Consider the following 20267-nt stretch of genomic DNA (forward strand, 5'->3'; position numbering starts at 1 on the left):
GCTGCAGTTCTACTGGTATAGCTTATTTCACTTACGGAGGGTGTTTTTACTGTACTGGTACAAAGCACAGCTTAGCTGGTATAGCTGTGTCCGCAGTAGGAGCACTCTGCCGGTAGAGTATCCGGTATTTCTATCCTAGTAAAGCACTGCTGGTGTGGACGTAGTCATGGTCTCATAATTGCAGGCCTAATGCAGTGGTGATGTAGGGTCAAATTCTTCAAAGTATGGAGTGCATTCTGAACTGCTGCTGCAGCTCTGTGGGGGACTGGGGCCAGTGTCTTAACTCTTGGACCCTCTCTACACTAGGAAAATCGGTGTATTTTAACATCTGCTAAGATCCTAGTATAGACAAGGCAAATTGGAATTCTCACACATCAGCTCGTCAGAGTAATCCCTAGGGTGGGAGCTCCAGGTTTGCCTCTCCCAACTAACATGTTAAAACTATGCCTCCCCACCCCCCTTCTAGTGGAGACAAGGCCTTGGATGCTTGTCCACAGGGATTGGAAGGTGTGAAACCTTTCACACTTCCCAATGAAAAACTTGGATTCTGCACCAGTGGAGCTGAGGGAACCTACGGCTCTGCAAATACTGCTTCTGTCTGTACTAGGTGTTGAGTGGTATTTTAAAGCATGTTAGCTAATGTGCTAACATACTTTTACCACTCAGCACCCAGGGTAGACAGGCTTTGACACCTTTAAAAATGTGTTAACTGGTCTTGCTCTGCACTAGAGGGGAAGCCTAAGGATGCAGTCAGAGCAGCGGAGAGTCAACTTTAGGACTAACATTTAAACCCTGTCTACACTAGTTGCTCTGTGGTGTTTAAAAATATGCTAATCAACACATCTTAGCTAACACATTTTAAAGGACCACTTGTATTCCCAGCTGAGAGAAGCCCATTGTGACTTGTGAAGATCAGTGTAAGAACCGATTGATGCCCTGTTAGTGCAGCTACAGTTTGTACCTGGCAGAGAGACTGAGCCTTTGGTATTTCAGTAGCAGGAGATGTAACCTGAACACTTGAGTAGTGTGGGTGTGCGGGGAAGCAAGGAAACTGAGCAAACTAACCTGGCTGGCTTGGCCTGTATAATGAAAGCCCTTTGCTGCCACAGAGCGCTGGGTGACAGGTTATGCAGCAGATGTGTGGATCTTAAAATGGGCAGGGCTCTTGGACAGATGAAAGCTCATCTCTCTTGCTCCTGCCTATCACATCTCCCTCTCTTGTCACCTATAGGGCAAGTGGGTTGAGTTGAGGAGGAAGGAGCTCCTGTGGTCTAGTCCTGTTTCTGCCCTGGACTTTGTAAAGAAGCCTAGGGCCACTCATGTAACCTCTTTACCCTGTCTATAAATTGGGGTTAACACTTATCCACCTCTCAGGTGGCTGTTGGTGTTTCTATACTTATTGCTATATAACACTGTGAAAATGTAAAGTGTTAGTGAAGTTCTGAGTCTGATTAACCCTTTGGAAGTGGCAGAAAATTGCATCCATCCTCATAGGCAGTCATTTGACTGGAAGTTTGGAAAATATTCAAAGTATGAATGTATTTCAAACGCATTCTCGGAGGCAGCAGCTGACTTTGATTATCTTCTGGTTTTCAACTCCACGATGTTTCAGCTGAAATAGTTTATCATGAATCTTGGGCCAGCTTCTGCCTTAGATTCCATACATACCCAGGGTCTTTTTGGTGCTCCCACCAAATGCACTACCAAGGTGGAATTGAATTCAATAGGATTTTCAAGAGAGAACCGCAACCCTGTTTTTGTTTTTTCACCCTGCGAGTCTCACCAAGGTTCGTGGCAGCAGAAACACATGGAAGTTAATTTCAGAGGTGTTTGGGTGTCAAGTTGACAGGTTGTCAATCATCCCAGGCGTGGAAATGATCTTGTGGAGCAAGCACAGGTTTGGGGCACGTCTGCACTGTGGCAGTGGGGGCAGCCTGGGTTCCCCTGATTACACCCACTGGTGTTCAGGGCCCAGTGTAGACCTTAGCATAGACACAGCTGTGCCTTTGGATATGTGTGGTAATTGTTGCATTCAATGGGAGGTGGCACAAACCTACGATTCGTATTAGTGCAGCTTACTGTGCTTCCAGGCTGGTGCAGTGATGCAAAGCACTGGATGTTCATGGCTTGCTTTGCTTATGCTAGGGCCTGGCTCTGGTACACCTCTGCTCTGTTCGAAGCTGGGGTGAGCTGTGGTACATATGGCCTTGCTGGCATCGTTGCCAAGTATCCATAAACTCTGAGTCTTTGTTCCCTTCAATGTGAAAAGATTCAGAGTTTTTTTGTTTTTCATTTTTTTTCTCGCTGCATGCACCATTGTTGGAGGTGGTAATGCTTCGTTACTGTCAGAGGAAGTTCTTCCTACAGTAGACAGGCCACACACAGCTTGCATAGCGTGTTGCCTACCTGGCTGATATATACTCATTGCCTGTGCCCTAGGGTTAGGGCCTTTTTCTGGGCATCTTGCTGGCTAGCAGATATCTGCGAGCATAAAAATTCAGAAGGTTGTGCATGTGCAGCCCAGCGTTGTTGCTGAAAGGCAAGGTTCTCAGGGGAGGAAGATGTATCTAGCACTCCTCATTGGCCTAGCTTTCAGGAGATGTAAGCCAGGCTTGTCACACTCAGCGATGCTGCAGACCAGCTAAGAAAAAGGATAGGACAGAGAAGAACCGCAAACAAGAATGCATTTCAGGAGATGGAGAGACATTGTTACAATTAAGTCCCCACCCACTTCTGGCTCTTGCATTAGCTCCCACCAAGCAAGGTTTTCTTGTCTGGCCAAGTTCAGACCAGTAGACAATCTCTCCTTGTGCAGAATGGGCAGAACCCATTTCTTTACCTTACGGTGCAGTTTTGCGCATGCGTGTGTTAGGAACCTCCCCAACTGACATGATCAATAGGGCCTCTGTCATCCGCCACTGTGTTTTCAGGTGAAATGTAGAACTGAGTTCTGGTAAACACCCCAGGGCATCTTTTGTAATGGAGGGTGGGAAAGGGTAACCCTGGTGCCCTGCAATAGAACACCTGTGGCTGGCCCAGGTCGGCTGACTCAGGTTCACGGGGCTTGGGCCTCAGCTTGAACCCGAACGTCTACACTTCAGTGTTATAGCCCTGGGAGCCTGAGTCATCTCACATAGGCCAGCCACAGGTGTTGTATTGCAGTGTAGACATACCACTAGTTTCCTGGCCAAATTCCTGTGGTGGTGATTTTAGCCTGCCTCCTTAGTCACCCTGCCACATCAACTCAATAAAGTCATCTTCAATGCATGCTTGTTTACAGTGCAATATTTGTTGATTTGGAAATTCACTGTATAAATATACAGGGAAATAGGTATTTCCTAGTGTTTGCTTTCTTTCTTTCTACTTGCATTACTGAGTTTGCATAAGCAAAAATATTCTTTTGAGCTGTCTTAGAAGTCAAACACACTCCTGTTGTATTCATCAAAATATTTTTATAATCCATAAACTTCTGCAAAGTTCTCTCTTCCCAATCGGAGACTCATGGATAGTTGGTTATTAGGGACTACTATGATGATCCAAGCCTGGTGTACACTTCACAGTGAGGGTGACCTAAGGCAGCTTATGTTGACCTAATTATGTCAGTGTACACACTACAGCCTTGCTTCTGTCGATGTAAGCGCCCAGCTACACCAACATAACACCACCTCCACGAGAGATGTAGGGCTTATGTTAGTGTAGTTAGTGTGTAGATGTTGTGCTACTTACTTTGGCTGTTGGCTGTCTTGTCAATTTCACAACAGAAGCCATGAAATTGACAAGAAAGCTGGGAAGCTAGAGCTCCTCTGTAGAGCTGGGTGGCTGGATCTCGCTCCCAGCGGGGAGTTGGCATGAGAAGCCCTGGTCGGCTTCCCCCCTGTTTCTAGAGAGGAAAGGGTAGGTGAGAAGCCCTGGGCAGCCCACCGGGAGCCTGTGGGGAAGCCAGGCTCCCAGCAGGGAGCTGCCAGCAGAGCAGAGAGACTGGGCTCTCGGCTCCCCACGTTGCCCCTCTGAGGCTGGTGGAAGGCCTCCTGGTGAAGACCGCGCAGCGCCAACCCAAGGAGAGTAATGTGGACATACCTACTGCGGTGGCTATAAGTCGACCTAATATAGGTTGATTTAAGTTTCTAGTGTAGACATACCCCTAATTTCACCACCTGCGTAGCAGAGGGCATAGAATTTACCCAAGTTATTCTTAATCCTAATAGAGTTAATGAATATACTGCACATACCCTGTTTGTATAGTCATTATTAGAACAGCAGTGAAATGCTTGATCAAAGATCTACCAGATATAGTTACGATCTTAACCCTGGAAACAAAGCTCAGCTGTTCCCTTCCCACTCTGTTTATACTTTGCCAACATTCACGTACGTATGGGCAGAAACTCACCTCGTTTTGATGTCTGTCCCCATAACCTGAGCAATTCCTCTGCATGCTGATAGGCTGTAGTACCGAATAACCCATGTGTAACGCTTATCCCTGTTTGAAGAAAGCTGGCACAAGAACAGGCACAAGGGTGTTGTGCATTGTCATAGCAACAGTAGCTGAGGTTCTCTTATTTTGCATTGTGCGTCCTCTTGCAAAGGCTGTTCTGTCTGCTGCAATCAGCACAAAACCTTTTTATTTGGGTGATTGTTGTTATGTGTTGGGTGGAGGTTCCCCCCCATACCGCCCAATATCTTCTCATCGGTATGCAGAGGTTAACATGCATCCTGGTTGTGTGTGTCTTGTGCTGTGTGCATACGTGTACACACACACACACATGTACACACAGTGGAGGGAGGATTGTGAAATTGTTGCTTTCTAAAAGTGGAATTGTAGGTTTTCCCCCTGTAAGGGCCCAGTTCTGCAGGGTGCCAGTTGCCTCTGCTCTGCAATGGGTGGGAGACACGAGCACTCAGTGCCTCACAGGATTTGCCCTTGGTTCTGCACACATGGAATGTTGCTCACTCCTAAAGTTCACATTCTGTTACTGAGATGCTCTTCTCTCCCTCTCACGATGTGTCTTATGGCCGTGTCTAGCCTTACGCAGCAGCTCAGCTCAGTGTCCCATTGTGCAAGGTGAGGTACAAATGTGGTGAGACAGCCCTGGTCCTAAAGATCCTACTGTGTATAGACAAGACTGACAAACAGATGGGGAGTTGAGGTACAGAGAGGTTAAGTGACTTACCCAATGTGTCACAGATATAGCAGAGCTGCGAATAGAGACTAGGTTTCTATAGTACCATTCATATTCCCTAACCACAAGACCATCCATCCCTGTTCTCCTTGCTTATAATATTAATTAGCTTTGTACTTTCCATGTAGTGTATATTCCATTCATTTTTTATTTATTTTTCTTCCCCTAGATTTTGTATTTGCAGGACAAATTCTCATCTTTTAGAGATATGTCCTGTTTAATTTTCTTCTTGGCTCCATCGACACCACAAGCTTTTGCTTCAACAGCATTAATGCAGGTAGAAGCACTCTTGTCTTTGAAACCCTCTGATAACAGATCTTTCTCCAATCGGAATCTGTCTAGTCTCTCCAGAGTAGCTTGAGGCTTCTTTGAAGTCAAACAGTGACTTGGGTGGGGAATAGAATCTTGACAAAAGAACAAAGTGTCAAAGTATTTATCTGCTGGGCTTTGGGAGTTACAATATGTCAGAGAAATGTTCTTCTTTGATGTGATTTTATGTTTAGTTAGTTAATGTCTAGATTTCTTCAGTTCCTGGGTGCCTACAAGCATCCTCCCCCTTGAGCTCAGGTCTCCCTTGCATCTAATTCCACCCTGGCATTAGAGCAGCTGAGGGGTTGCACTGATTTACATCAATGAAAAATCAGCATAACAGACCTCCCAGTCCTCTCCAAAGAAAGCAGCAAATTCCAAGGCTTTGGACCCTCCATTTAGCCTGCTGCCAGCTCTCTCCTGTGGGTCTCAGGGGGGGACTGAAGATGATTCTGCTATTTCTAATGTGGCAGTATTAGTGCTGAGTCCCTGGATTTGATCCAGAACTGACCTTTCCTAGTCCCTCTTCCTCAGGCCTGTCTGAGTGCTGTGACAATGCACTAAAAAGATTTGCCTGTTTGCTGCATCTAATCTGTGCCAGGACAGAGGACACCAAATCCCCAGCAAGGAAGAAAATTTGCCCAGGCCTGGTGAGCCACTAGCAGTAGGGGCAGGGGTGACTCTAGACATTTCGCTGCCCCAAGCACGGCGGCATGCTGCGGGGGGCGCTCTGCCAGTCGCTGGGAGAGTGGCAGGCAGCTCCGGTGGACCTCCCACAGGTGTGCCTGCGAGAGATCCACTGGAGCCGCCTGCTGCCCTCCTGGTGACTGGCAAAGTGGCCCCCCCCAGCATGCCGCCCCTGAGTAGGGGTCTGAGTTATCAGGCACTGTGCATGGGGACATAATGCTTACAAGGCAAAAGGGTGTCTGCAGCGTCCAGAGTTGCGGTCTGGAGCTGGTTGTGATGCATGTGCTGGTTCCGTCAGTGCTGTCTTCCTTCCATCTGGGAGAGCTGGAAGGAAGTGGGCTTATCCCTTTTCCCAGCCTGCTGGGCACGTGTTCTCTTCCTTTCATAGGAAACACCATCGCCTCTCTGTGCCTGAGCAAAAAGTTGCCATTTGTGTAACTTATAAGTACCTGCCATATCCTGTCATGTTTCAGTGACTCCAGGCATCAGGGTGCACAACCAATGTGGATAGTTACAGATATAGGACTAAATTCTTGCTTACCCCAGTGTAACCATTGACTGCAGTGGAGTTACTCTGGGTTTATACCAGTTTGTCCGGGAGCAAAATGTGTCCTTTGGCCTGCTAATGATCCATCAGTTTAACATCTTAGTTACTCACTGAAATATTTTGCCTCCATTCAGTAAACTAAGAGGAGCTTTCTTCTTTAATTTCTTGCAATCTTTGGTTACGTCTCATTGAACCAATGGACTGATCTTACTATGGTTATAATGTTTAGATTTGACTCACATTCCAGCTGTGCAAGGGTTTTTGATGGTGGTTTTAAGAGATGCTTTTACAGACATGTTTGGCTTTGCATGCAGTGGACCAGCCCAAAGCTTTGTCTTATTGGTAGTTTAGACAGAAGAGCCATTTTAGCACAGAAGATGGATGAAAGCCATTTTTCTTATGCTTCACTGCAGATCACTTTTTGCTTAGAAATAGGTCTAAGTAAATGTGCTGGTCTTCAAAGGCATCAGGCTAGCAGCAGTGGAGAGGGAAGTCTTCTGTCACTTTACGCTTGGGTAGCAAGAGTGAAAGCTAACTCCCCTTCCCCCAGCCCTGACCTGCTGCTACTAGCCTGCCTCACTCCTTGTCCAGCTCGTTGCATTCATTGCATGGAAGACTTCATTCAGCCTCCGGTTGCCTGGTGAATCCTTGGCTTCTGTGCTGTGACTGTCGGGAAGGGAGACCAATTAGTACCAACTGTGGTGGGTGGGTGTTTTGTTTTTGTTTTTTAGAAGTTGATATTTAAGGAATTTGTTGGAAACCCTCCATCTCTAAACTCACTTTGTAGAGATCACCAATACATCCTCCTAGGATGATGATTTTCAGCCCATCCTCTGCAATGAATTCCACATGAGCTCCTCACAGGCAATCTCCTTTGCCTGAAATGGGGCTCGATTTTGGACTCGTTGCAGGATTGGGGCAGTGCCCTGTTGGTAGAGCCCTGCAAATCTGCAGATATCTGTGGCCCAAGTTTGTGGATCGCGGATTGGATGCGGATACAAATTTTGCAGGTTCCTACCTTTTGGATTTGAACCAAGAGCTATCGCTGTTCAATTTTTTTTTGACAGTTCACTTTTTTGTTCCTTGTGGAGAAGAATCTAAATTTCCAATGTATTTTTGATTAAAAACAAAAATCTCTCATTTACTTTCTTCTCCCCCCCCTTTCCACCTCCTGTTCCAGGGGAGAGAAGAAAGGAGGGAGGAGGGGAGAAGTCTGTGGAAGAATTAAGAAGGAAACAATTTTTTGTCATTTCACTTCAGATATTTTCCAGCAAATGTTTTTTCAAACCACTTGTACTGACAGCCATCCAACTGTGTGCTGCGATTCAGATGCATCACCTCATCCTGCAATACTTGTTGCCTTTGTGTTTTCTGTCAATGGCCAGACCTTTTTCAGAATTGCTTTTTCTAGGGCAAGAAAATGCCTCCGACATGTAGGCAGAGTTCTGCTCTTGAAACTGGTGTTCATTAAAGCCACTCAGAAGCCTTTCTCTTTGTCTACAGATGGGTCAATTTTATCTGCTTGTTTGTGTGCCTGAGAAGAGCCCAGTTTAATGAAAGGAACTCGATAGGATAATGAAATTACTGATGAATAGCTTGCTCTGGCAGTTACTTTCATAGCAGGCAGCACTGCAAGGAATTAGTACTCTGGCAGAGAAATGCTGTCCCGACCCACTGGAGTGATGAAAAGATGAGCACCTGAACTCTTCACAGAACAACTGACCGTGAAACATTACAAACCTCATCAATTATTTGTTGTAAAATGGGGCTTACGCGCTCAAGCGTTCTGATTGGCTAATTGTGGGTTGTGACGCTATGGTGCAGCAGTCGTCGCGGGTGACACCATCAAACCAAAAAGACTTCTCTCGAGGCAGGGGTTTTGGAGTGACTTAAAAAAATGCTTAAATAACAATCCTGGTTGTATTAGTATATCTGCAGTCAGGGACCCACTTGAGTGTGCAGAGTTAACCCACAGCAGCATTGTGTCTGCTTGGGGAATTGGGAACGGGCAAAGGAGCCTTTTGCTTCTTGGTCACTAGAGTAGACATGGTCTGGACGGGTAGAGATGGAGCCTTGAAGTTCCTCCCCCTTATCTACAAGGCCTTGCATAATCTCAGTCCTGCCTAGGTCTCTGCTCCCCCCTGCTCTAACTCGTTATGTTTTCCCCATTCATTATTATGATTTGTATTGTGGTAGCACCCAGAAGCCCCAGGCATGGACCCGATCCCATTTTGCTAAGTGCTGCACAAATACAGAACAAAAAGATAGTCTGTGCACCGGAGATCTTACAATCTGAGTAGTTGCATCTCTCTATCTCCCCTTCTAGCTCTTGACTTGATACCTTCTATCCGGTCAATGCCATATTTCCCATATCTAGACCATTCTCGCTGGCCAACCCTGCATTCTCTCCCCCTCCATCTCTGCAGGGTTCCTCTCTTGAACCTATGGCCTGTTTTGTATTTTGTCTTATTTAAGCAATTTCCCATGTCTAGACTAATTCAGACTGAAAACAAAGGTGCAGTTTTTTAACTGTGTGTGTAATTAATCACTGGAGCAATTTACCAAAGATTGTCGGGGACTATCTATCACTGGTAATTTTTAAATCAAGTTTGAATGATGTTCTAAATATCTGCTGTAGTCAAACAGGAATTAATTCAGGGAAGCTTTCTGGCCCATGTCATAGAGGAGGTCAGAGAGATGAAATCTAAAGTCTATCAATAAATTATAAGGCCAGAAAGATTGTGATCATCTAGTCTGACCTTCTGTGTAATACAGGCCATAGGACTTCACCTAGCAATTCTGATTTGAGCCCAATGACTTGTTGAACTAGACTAGAGCAGATCTTTTAGGCATCCAATATTGACTTCATCTGATCAAGAATCCCTTTCGTTCATGTGTAAACTATTCTAATGGTTACAATCAGGTATTCTGGCACTTGTGCCTCTTGATTTGTGACGATCGGAGACACTTATGGAGGAAGAAAACTCCAAAGTCTTATCAACCTCCGTGAAATAACTTGGTTTCAGTTGAGGCTGAAGATGTGGTACATAAGAACGTAAGAGCATCCATACTGGGTCAGACTAAAGGTCCAGCTAGCCCAGAATTCTGTCTGCCAACAGTGGCCAGTGCCAGGTACCCGAGAGAGAATGAACAGAACAGGTAATCGTCAAGTGATCCATCCCCTGTCACCCATTCCCAGCTTCTGGTGCAAGGGAGAGATTTTATTTTGCATAAACCCCTCATTCATCCATCTTTATCAAACAGTGGCAAATTATCGCCCTTTATCTTTTCATCTCCTGTGCTCTGAGTGTCTACTTGGGACATCTTTAGAACTGAATGCTTCATCTGGCTATTGCATCAATGTGGACGTGGGACAGGTCTCTCAATAGTAGCAGTCTCTAAGAACACGGGTTCCATACTCAAGGTCCTGGCAGTGCTAAGTGAGACAGCACGCAATGATGCTGAATGTGAGTAAAAGACGGATGGGGTGGATGGGAAGTAATGCCTCTCTGCAGAGTTCCCCCTGAGAACTCAATTAACATCTGGGAGAGCTAGTTTGATTCACAATATCGCTGCATCATGGAGCTAGTTTGAAAAGTCTCACTGCCACAGGTGCTATATTGTCAGTTCCATTGGGCCAGGCACTGGAGTGCCTCCCCTGGGATGCAGGCAAAGCCGTGTGCTGCCTGTGCAGAGACCGGTGGGCGCCGAGCATCGGAGATGGCCATCTGCCCTTCAGTATATATTCTCCTCAGTGCTGCTGGACTTTAACTGTTCTACAGTAAATGGAATCTCTCTGCATTATTTATTACCAGGCTTTGCTTATGAGGCTGTAAGCTAAGTAAAGGGCTACGGCAAGCTGAAAGTTGACTGAAAAGAGACTTAAATATGTGTATGTGCTCTGCGTGAGAATACATGTTGGCAAACGTCATAGTCACACCAGGAAGCTAGCTTTCTATTTGTGTGTATATGTATATATTGATTCCAGTGTGTAGTGTGGAAGAAAAATTAATTCCTGATAAACTATTCAAACTAAGAATCAGTGGAAAAAGCTAGCTTGGGAAATTTTTACCTCTTTTTAGTATTTACTTGTTTAATTTGACCTTCTTAACTAAAGTAACCCAAGAGTTTTGAGTTACTTTATAATACCCTGATCCTTCAAAACCTGCATGTGAGTGACTGTGAGTAGTAACATGAGTAGATCCAGTGAGTAAAGTTACTTGGTTTCAGTGCTGGCAGAATCTCGCCCTTCTTTGTACACCTGAATGGAACATATGTGTGAAAGTAAAATGTGCAGAATAGTGACTTTAATTTTACTGTAGTATCTTGTTTGAAGTTCACACATTTTATTGACTAGTAAAGAACAATACTAGAGAAAAACATACGAGTGTAAATAACAATAGCTAAGGAAAATCAAAACATTAAACGCCTGCTGCAATAAGGAGAAAAAATGGCTATGTATCCTCCACAGATTATATTGCTGATAGGCAATACATATGATTTGGTTTTTGTTCTTTTTAAAATTATGCTGTTGCTGTACTTCAGTATTGTTAAATTAGTTTTTGTTTCTGCTGAGACATTAAGTGCCTTAGCTCGTGTTATGAGAAACTGCCGAAATAAATTCTGCTTTCCCCCTTCTGCCATATAGTGGGCCAGATCCTTAGCTAGTCTAAATCAGCATAGTTAATAGTTAAATTGATTTACACTGGCTGTGGATCTGGCCCAGTAAATTTAAGCCCTAAGAAGAGGCTGGAAGACAATAAAATGTTGGAAACTGCGTTTTGCACTTCGCGCACTGGAAATATCAGGTGTGACTCTGTCTATGATTTTAGTTTGATCTGACAGCTAGGAGAAGATTTGTAATGACAGTGTTGGGACATGTAGGTTTTCTGACTCAGCTATGCTGCCTAAACTCTAAGATGGGGTCGGGGAGGAACTATATGCTGAAGAGTCAAGTTTATTGAAAAGGTGCTTCCAGCTGAGTTTGCCTCTCAATGTTTGTTTAAAAAAAATAGTCAATTAAAAATCTTAACTTCTCTCTGGCTCTTTTTTCATTTTTAAATGTGATTTTATTCATTTGTTTTCAGTTGATACCTTCTTCAATGACAATAATTTGACAACCCTCAGTTTAAGTGTTATTAAATGGTTCAGAACATGGGAACCTAATGGGTCAGAGCTTCTGTCCATGTAGTCCAGAATACTGTCTTCAACAGTAGTTTGGTATCAGATACTTCAGAGAAAGATGCTGTTATGGAATCATTTGCTTATGGGGAGGTTATCTCTTGAGTTCTGTTAGAGTTTGGTTTATGCTGTGAAGCTTGGGTATTATCATTTAAAAAACAATAGTTCTGTCTAATGTAACTCTGGCTGTTCTCTGTCCATTGAAATGGCCAGTCTTATTTTGAAACCTGTTTAGCTCTTGGCTCTAATGCTAACTTGTGGAGTCAGTTCCACAGGGAGTGTGTGTGCGCGTGTGTGATTTTTATGTAGTATTTCTTTTTATTGACTTAAAATATGCTGCTTTTTCAGCCATGTTGGAATCAAGGGAGTCGCTCCCTTAAATTGGTATGATGAGGCATCACAGAATCAGGCCCGATGTTTGTTTGTAACCCAGTCATTGCATCATTTGGAGGTGCACAAAAGCCAGACCATGAAACCGGCTGCTCTATTTACGTTGTTTAGTGGACAAAATAGGCAAGAAGTAAATGGTGATGACTAAAGGAGACTTTTCAGATTCTTTCAATTTCAGCTGAAGGTCCTAATACTAATTGAGGTTTCCCTGCACAGGTATGAATCCTGCCATCTACACTCAATTTTTTACTTAGTCCTTGCCCCAAAGAGGTTAGAATCTATCTTTCCATTATACAGAGCCTAGCACAATGTGGTCCTGCTCTTGTCTGTCGGTGTTACCATAATAGAATGAAATACATTACTTTAATAAGATGCATGTTTTAAATCTGTGATTATCCTTAGGATAGAATACTTTCCAGAGTTTCAATACCAGGTGCCATTTTCAAGAACATGAGTGGAAGCGGCTCTTTTCTTGTTTATGTCCATCCAAATGTGTGTATGCTGATGTGATTCCTGCAGCTACAGCACTATCATGAAGCTTTAGTCCGTGAGCTGTAGTATTAGAAGTTGGAAATAGAGGACATAAATATTTACACTGCTACATAGGGCTGGCTGGCAGATGACATCCAGTCTGTTAGCTTTATCTATTTACCCTTTTTCATTCACTGTTGTGGCTCTTGAATTAGGAGTGACAATGTGTAAGAGGAAGTGCTTTAAAAATACTACCCTTCTCCCCCCAAAATGCTACAATTTTGGAAAGGATCTAATCCATCCTGTTTCAGAGCTTAAACCAACCTCTGATTAATGGGGGTCGGGAGGAAATTTCCTGGTATAAACTGCTCAATATCTGCAGGGTTTCTTGCACCTTTCTCTGCATCATCTGACACTGGCCACTATCAGAGGCAGGGTATAGGCCTGGATGGGCCACTGGTCTGATCCACTCTGGCATGCCCTACGTTCCTATGTGTATTGCGGCAAGAGGAGTGGAGTCGCATTTAGAACCTGTGGGCTGGGGAAAGCAAGTCAGAGCCATCACTGAAATATTGCTCTCCGTTTGGAGTTCCTTGCATGATGCATGGTTGCTCCGGACTCTCCCTAGCAGGGGCTGCCGTGATGTTTGCTACATTAAGGAAAATGCAATCAACCAGGTTAAATGACAATTGAGGCCTCCGTGGTTGTGCTCAGGCTTATGGAGTGGGTCTGATCATGTAGTTATACTAGGCAGCAGTTGAACTCCAAATAGCTGCTCAGGCCATCATGTATTTTGCAAGCAGAGTCTAGATGTTACATAACCTGGACAGTGTAGCCTAGCTCAGATTCAGGATGCTGCAGGTGTTAAGGGCTGATCCTGTATGCAGAGTACAATGAAATTGGTTACTGCATGCATTACAATATTGTTATAAAACATGGCTTCTGCCTAAGTCTTCATGGTTATCACTGTGCTGTATTTCCTAGTGAAAGAGGGGATAGACCTCAGACCCTCTTTCTCCAAAAGCACAGACTTAATCGGGGTTTAGCTAATGGCAAATCTATTAAGTGTAGGATGTGTGTGACACAAGAGTTAAGTGATTGCAATGCCATCTAGTAGAGGGCACTGGGGAGCCCACACAGACCTTCAAGTTCATCCTGGTAGTTGGCACATTGTAGAAGAACCATCATGGCTAAGCCTACTGCAACGTCAGATCACCAGCACCCAGGGGAGCAGTAGGTGGGAGAAGCCCCTGCTTTCCCTGAGTTCAGGGACTTTCCTTTGCACTTGCATGGGACATGTGCTTCTGCTTCCCTTGAAGGTTCAAGTTGGCATGAGAAAGTGTGGATTTCTGCTTGTGCACAGTGCTGGCAGGCACACTCAAGAAGGCCCGTTGACAACACAGCCCTGAGGGCTTTCAAGGTATTAGTGTGGTGTTCACTAAAACATGCATTCCTCTGTATTTATTGATGCCCTGGGGGCAAAGAGATAAAGAGAATTGTTACCATGAGTCTTCAAAAGAGAAATGCAACATTTGATAGTCTTGTAACATAGACTTTAGATCAAGTCTTGGTGATCAAACCCAAAATGAACTAACTCAGACTTTAAACCAGATTACTGGGTATGAGTAAAACCTCTTGTGGTTCCTTGATCTATTTCCCATGTCTGCCAGCTGTTCTCATCAGTTTCCAGCATAAACACAGATCCTGGCTATTTCTGATGAAGGTGTATTGCCTTGTAGATTGTCAGCTTTTGAGAAATTAACTTTTGCTTCCAATAAGCAATTTTCTGTTATCTGAGTCCTTAAGAAGCATAAGCTCATCTTGGGCTGGAATAACGAATGTGGAATTATTTCAGTAGATTAATTTGTTATAGAACCATATCAGGTTTTTCTGTTGCCGTTTATTGAGTTTCTTCAGCTACTATCAGTTTGGGAGGATGTAGATTTTTGTAGCCATCTTTGTTTGTTCATGGCTTTAATCTCTGAGTTAGGGCTACCCTGGCATAACCAGATTGATTACATCTTGTTTGTCCTTCCGATGACCTTTTGAAGTGTTTAGGACACAGGGTCTCTGACCTTGACTATGCTTAGTTAGCATAATAGCTAGTAGCATCAATAGTTTTTATACCAGCAACAATTATATAGCTACAGCCTTTTTAATTTACCAATTTTCCCAAATCGTTCAGATGGCATTTACTCATGATTAATATTAAAAGTGTTCTGTAGAAGAAAATTATGTATCCGCACTTTGCCTGCTGAATAACAGCCTGTGTGAAGGAAAGGGAATATGGTCTAGTGGTTAGGGAGAGGAACTGAGAGTCAGGGCAACTTATGGATCTCCCCAGTGTGGACTTATGCTCAGTTTGCAATTTGTAAAATGGATTAATGTCGCCTGCTTTACAAAGGATCACAGCTATTCACCCCTGCCCAGAATACCAGCACCAGATTTATGCATCACATAAGCCAAGTCCACAAACAAGTGCAATTTAAGAGTGCATGAGGATGAATTTTGCTCACAGGAGTTGCACATGTGCTGTGTGATTGGAATTTGCAAAGCAAACCTAGCCACAAATGCTAGGTACTGTAAAATGCAAAGTTATATTCTTTATCTTTGTTAATGAGTTATATGAACGGGTCACATTTACTCCACTGCTCTGGATTATAGGGCTATCCTAAATCTTATTTGTAAAATAAGCCCTGGACAAAAATATTCCGCTTCTGGTAAATCTGACTGCTGCAGTTCCATAAAGATATGAGTTTTCATCTTGCAGAGACAGAACCGGTTCTACTAAGCGTTTTGGTTCCAAGGTAGGCCAATCGAATTATAACTGGCTTTAATTAATGCTAAGATCGTTCTTTACCTGTGGCTGGTTGGCACTCAGAAGGGTGAATAACTTTACTGATTTGGAAAACAGCAATGAGAAATCAAAGCCATAATTCCCAGTCTGAACAATTTCAGTTTGAAATCCTCAACAAACAGCATAAATAAGGGTAAACAAACTAGCATCAACGAAAGAAGCCAGACTTGCTTTGTAGAGCTCAGCAATCTCAACAAGCAGTGATCAGTCAAACTCAACTTGATCACAGGATAACAAGGTAGCACAGCTTTTGTTTTGCACTGTTTTCCTGTAGAAGATAGGGTTGTCAACTGCCTAATAGCACAAACCCAAATTCCCTTGCTGAGGCTGGAATTCAACTCTGATGTAAACAGGAGCAATTCCACTAATGCCAGCAGGAGTTGTACCTCTTCATAGCAGGGGTGATTTTGCTGGGCTTGTCTTTGCTGAAGCAGTTAGGTTTAGTGAGAGCGACCCCACGACAGTAGTTGAGTTGCAAATCAAGCTGCTGCATCACTGCATTTCTAGCTGGAGCATCAGCTACACTGGAGCTTCAGCCTGTGCCACTGAGGTACCAGCTAGCTTCAGTTCAAAGTGTAAGAGGTGTAGGTGCGTGTGTGGGGTGGGAGGGACAGGAGTGGGGGCAAAACTCAAGTTCTACCTCAAACTAGCATTACAGTGATTACAAGTTCCGTGTTTCAGAAATACAGTCTGCAAGGTTTAAAAAAACACCGAAGGGAAAGTGAAGTAGACTAAGGAGAATTTCCATGTCTCTTAACCTTTTGTTTCCTCATACATTGGCCAAGGTTTCTAGGAATTAATGTTATAATACTAATAATCAAAATCACCTTTATACCTGGCCTACTGTAGGGCATCTCTACACTATAGTCGCAGTGGCTGTGCTGCTGTAGCACTGTATTGTAGACACTTCAGTCATCAACTGAAGGATTTTTTCCATTGATATAAGTAATCACCCCCACCCCTCCACCCACTCACACCCTGCGGTGCCCCAGTGACAGGAGATAGGGTAGAAAGAAAAATTCTTCTGTTGAGCTACCCATCTGTCCGGAGGGGTTACGTTGACTTAACTGTGGCACTCAAGAATGTGAATTTTTCTCCCCCAGAATGATGTAGCTAGCTTGAGCTAAATTTAAATGTAGCCCAGGCCTCAATAAGTGCAAAACAAATCTGCCTCGTGATGACTCAGGCTTGTTTTATGATCTCTATGTGATGAGTGCAGCTCTAACAGAGCAAGTATATTTCTAACCTGAACAAAAATCACCCTCCAGCAAGCTTTTGAAAATGAGCAACCTACGCGTTGGCTCTGTATTAACAGTGGTGTTGGTGTAGAATTATAAGGTCTGTTACAATAACATGTTTGTCTTTTTTTCTCTCGCCAGCCCAGAACTGCAGCTACGTACTTCAAGGCCCAAACGGGACGATACAAAGTCCAGGATTTCCGTACGGATATCCAAATTATGCAAACTGCACGTGGACAATCACTGCTGAGGAGCAGAACAGAATACAGCTTGTGTTCCAGTCCTTCGCCTTAGAGGAAGATTTTGATGTATTATCAGTCTATGATGGATTGCCTCAGCAGGGCAATCTGAGAACAAGGTACAGTGTGCACTATAACAATTGGTGGCGTTTATTAGTGTGTTCGAGATTTCTGCCACTGGGATTAAAATACTTAGGTTGCAGGCTTGCACTGAATTGGCAGTTTATTTGTGAGAGAGATTCTCTTAGCTGTTTTGATTTCTTATGTTTGATAAGATCCTAAATACTGCTGAGTGCCTGACAAACATGGCTTATCAATATAGCCTAGACATCTGAGAGAATTTAATTTAGAAAATGGAGCTAGAAAAGAGGAGGTCTGACATGAGGAAGATTTTTCCCTTAAACCCAAAGCTTTACTATCGTAGAGAGACACAGGGCGACCTTGTGGTTAAGGCACTGGACCATGACTCAGGAGAGCTGGGGTTAATTCCTGACTGTACTAGATTCCCTGTGTGACTTTGGGTAAATCACTTAAGCTCTCTGCTTCAGTTTCGCCCCTCTGTACACTGGGGATAATAGTCCATTTAAACTATAAACATTTTTGGGGTGAGAACTGTCACAGATAATGTGTTTGTACAATGCCTAGTGCAATGGCGCTTTTGTCTCAGTTGAGACGGTGACGTGCTGGCATAATATTATGAATAATATGTTCAATAGAGATGCTGACAATTAAAAATGCATGTGTGAGAGAGAGAGAGACAGACATGTTGACTGAACTTTATGATTCAGAGACAAGACCCTAGAATTACTCCTAGTTTGTTGATTCTGATGATAAGTTCAAAGGCTTCTTATTTCAGGTTTTAACCAATAAAATTGGATTTTAGTGTTGGCATTTCACAGTGAATTCGGTGACATGAAGTGGCTGTTTTGTGTAGAACTTGGACAAAAGGCTGTGATCTTGGGTGGGGAGGGTGCGCAAAGATTTTGTTTTTATTTCATTTTAAGCCACTTGTTCTCTGCGACTGAGGACTTGTCCTCTTGGTGTCTCGGCTAACTCACCTGGAAAATCTGGATCAGAGAAGCAGAAACATTAAAGAAAACACTCTGTTGTATATAGTGGAGTTCAGGTGGGTGGATAAATTTGTCTTCACCTTACAGCTATACTAGAGAATTGTCTTGATTATGGGATTTCATCATTTTATCAGTGTTGATAAATGCAAAGTAATGCACATTGGAAAACATAATCCCAACTGTACATATAAAATGATAGGGTCTAAATTAGCTGATACCACGCAAGAGATCTTGGAGTCATTGTGGATAGTTCTCTGAAAGCATCCACTCAATGTGCAGCGGCAGTCAAAAAAGCAAACAGAATGTGGGGAATCATTAAGAAAGGGATAGAAAAGAAGACTGAAAATATCATATTGCCTCTATATAAATCCATGGTATGCCCACATCTTGAATACTGCATGCAGACATGGTCACCCCATCTCAAAAAATATATATTGGACTTGGAAAAGATTCAGAAAAGGGCAACTTGTGGAACTCCTTGCCAGAGGATGTTGTGAAGGCCAAAACTATAACAGGGTTAAAAAAATAACTAGATAAATTAATGGAGGCTAGGTCCATCAATGGCTATTAGCCAGGATGGCCAGGGATGGTGTCCCTAGCCTTTAATTGCCAGAAGCTGGGAATGGGCGACAGGGGATGGATCACTTGATGATTACTCGTTCTGTTCATTCCCTTTGGGGCACCTGGCATTGGCCACTGTCAGAAGACATGATACTGGACTAGATGGACCTTTGGTCGGACCCAGTAGGGCCGTTCTTATGCTCTTATTTAATCAAGAGGCAGGACATTAATTTGCTCTTGGTAATGTATAAAGGAGACCCACATGCTCAGTCTTCTCTAGGCTCAACTTCTTGTGAGGCAAACTTTGCAGTGGTGGAGAGTCAGTGCTGTGATTTGCCTCATCCCAAACGGCCGCCAGGCAAATTACTGTATTCATCAGCATCGGCATAAACTATCTTTGCTCTCTGGAAATCGGTGGGAGGTTCTGCTGAGGATGCAGAATCCATAAGTGAGCTTAAATTGGAGGAAGGAGTCATGGTGGAGTAAATCAGTAAGGTTACTGTAGATAGATCACAACCAGGGATTCCTGTTCTCTGCTAATTATCACCACGCACAATATGACTCCAGACTGAGAGAATGGCAAGGAAATCGAAGTGTAAGCCATCAGTGCTAACAAACCTCTGGGATTCACAGTGCTTGGATGCTATGATGGTTAGAGTTGTAAAGGGTACCTGGACTGATGGATATCATTAGAGAGTGAACAAAATTCCCTGTAAAAATGTGATGCATTCACATTTTAAGTTTTTTTAACTGTAGTTCGAACTTACAGAAGCCTTTTTTATTAAAAAATGAGCAGACTTTCTGTGGTTTTGCTGAGTGCTAGGAATATTTTGGGTGACTGGCACATTTTTACTTAATAGTCCTGTTTTGAGTGAAAAATCTCTTTATTGTAAAAAAAAAAAATCACAATTTAATTCAAAGGGTGAAAAAAAAATTCTTATCAGGGATACTAGTGACTAGTCTGACTTTCCTGTCTTCCATTGTGAACTGACTACTTCATGAGAAGCAAAATATCTGGCTTTGAAATGGCATGGAGGGCAGTTGTGTGTTTAAACAAACAAAAAAATTGTATGGAAAATCAGTAAATTTTGCATCAAAAATACAAACGGAGGAGATTTTAAATGGCACAAAGCACAGCAAGGTTCCCAGCTCCCAGTGGCTTTCAGTTGCAGTTGGTTGTCTTTGGAAATCTGGGTATTACAAATGTTGGAGCACTCACATAAAAGTGTGTTTGCATTCTTTCTTAGACTGTAAATTCTTTGGGACAGGGAGAGTCTCTTTTCATTCTGTGTTTCGTACAGTACCTGACACAATGAGGTGCTGGTCCATGATTGACTCCTCTAGGTATTACTGCAGTTCAAATCATCATCGTCATTCTGAAATGTGACTCCTAAAATAGCTTAGGAGAGGATTGTCTCAGTGACCCAGATTAAATTTGCACAGTTTATAAATTTCTAGTTTACCAGCCCTGCAAGCTCATTTTGGGATCTGTGAAACTGATGGGGTCTTCCCTCCATCGCTGATTGTTCAGTCGCCAGCT

General features: G+C 43.4%; 1 protein-coding gene across 2 annotated transcripts in view; it reads left to right on the forward strand.

Annotated features, from left to right (window-relative positions):
• Positions 1-20267, forward strand: part of CSMD2 (CUB and Sushi multiple domains 2) — a 562181-nt gene that overhangs the window by 26407 nt on the left and 515507 nt on the right. For both annotated transcript variants that reach the window (XM_032802693.2, XM_032802696.2), the window contains exon 2: positions 16999-17215. In XM_032802693.2, coding sequence (XP_032658584.1) covers positions 16999-17215 — 217 coding nt within the window. The remainder of the gene's footprint in view (positions 1-16998; positions 17216-20267) is intronic.

The sequence above is a fragment of the Chelonoidis abingdonii genome, chromosome 25 (genome assembly GCF_003597395.2).
Source record: "Chelonoidis abingdonii isolate Lonesome George chromosome 25, CheloAbing_2.0, whole genome shotgun sequence".
Taxonomy (NCBI): Eukaryota; Metazoa; Chordata; order Testudines; family Testudinidae; genus Chelonoidis; species Chelonoidis abingdonii.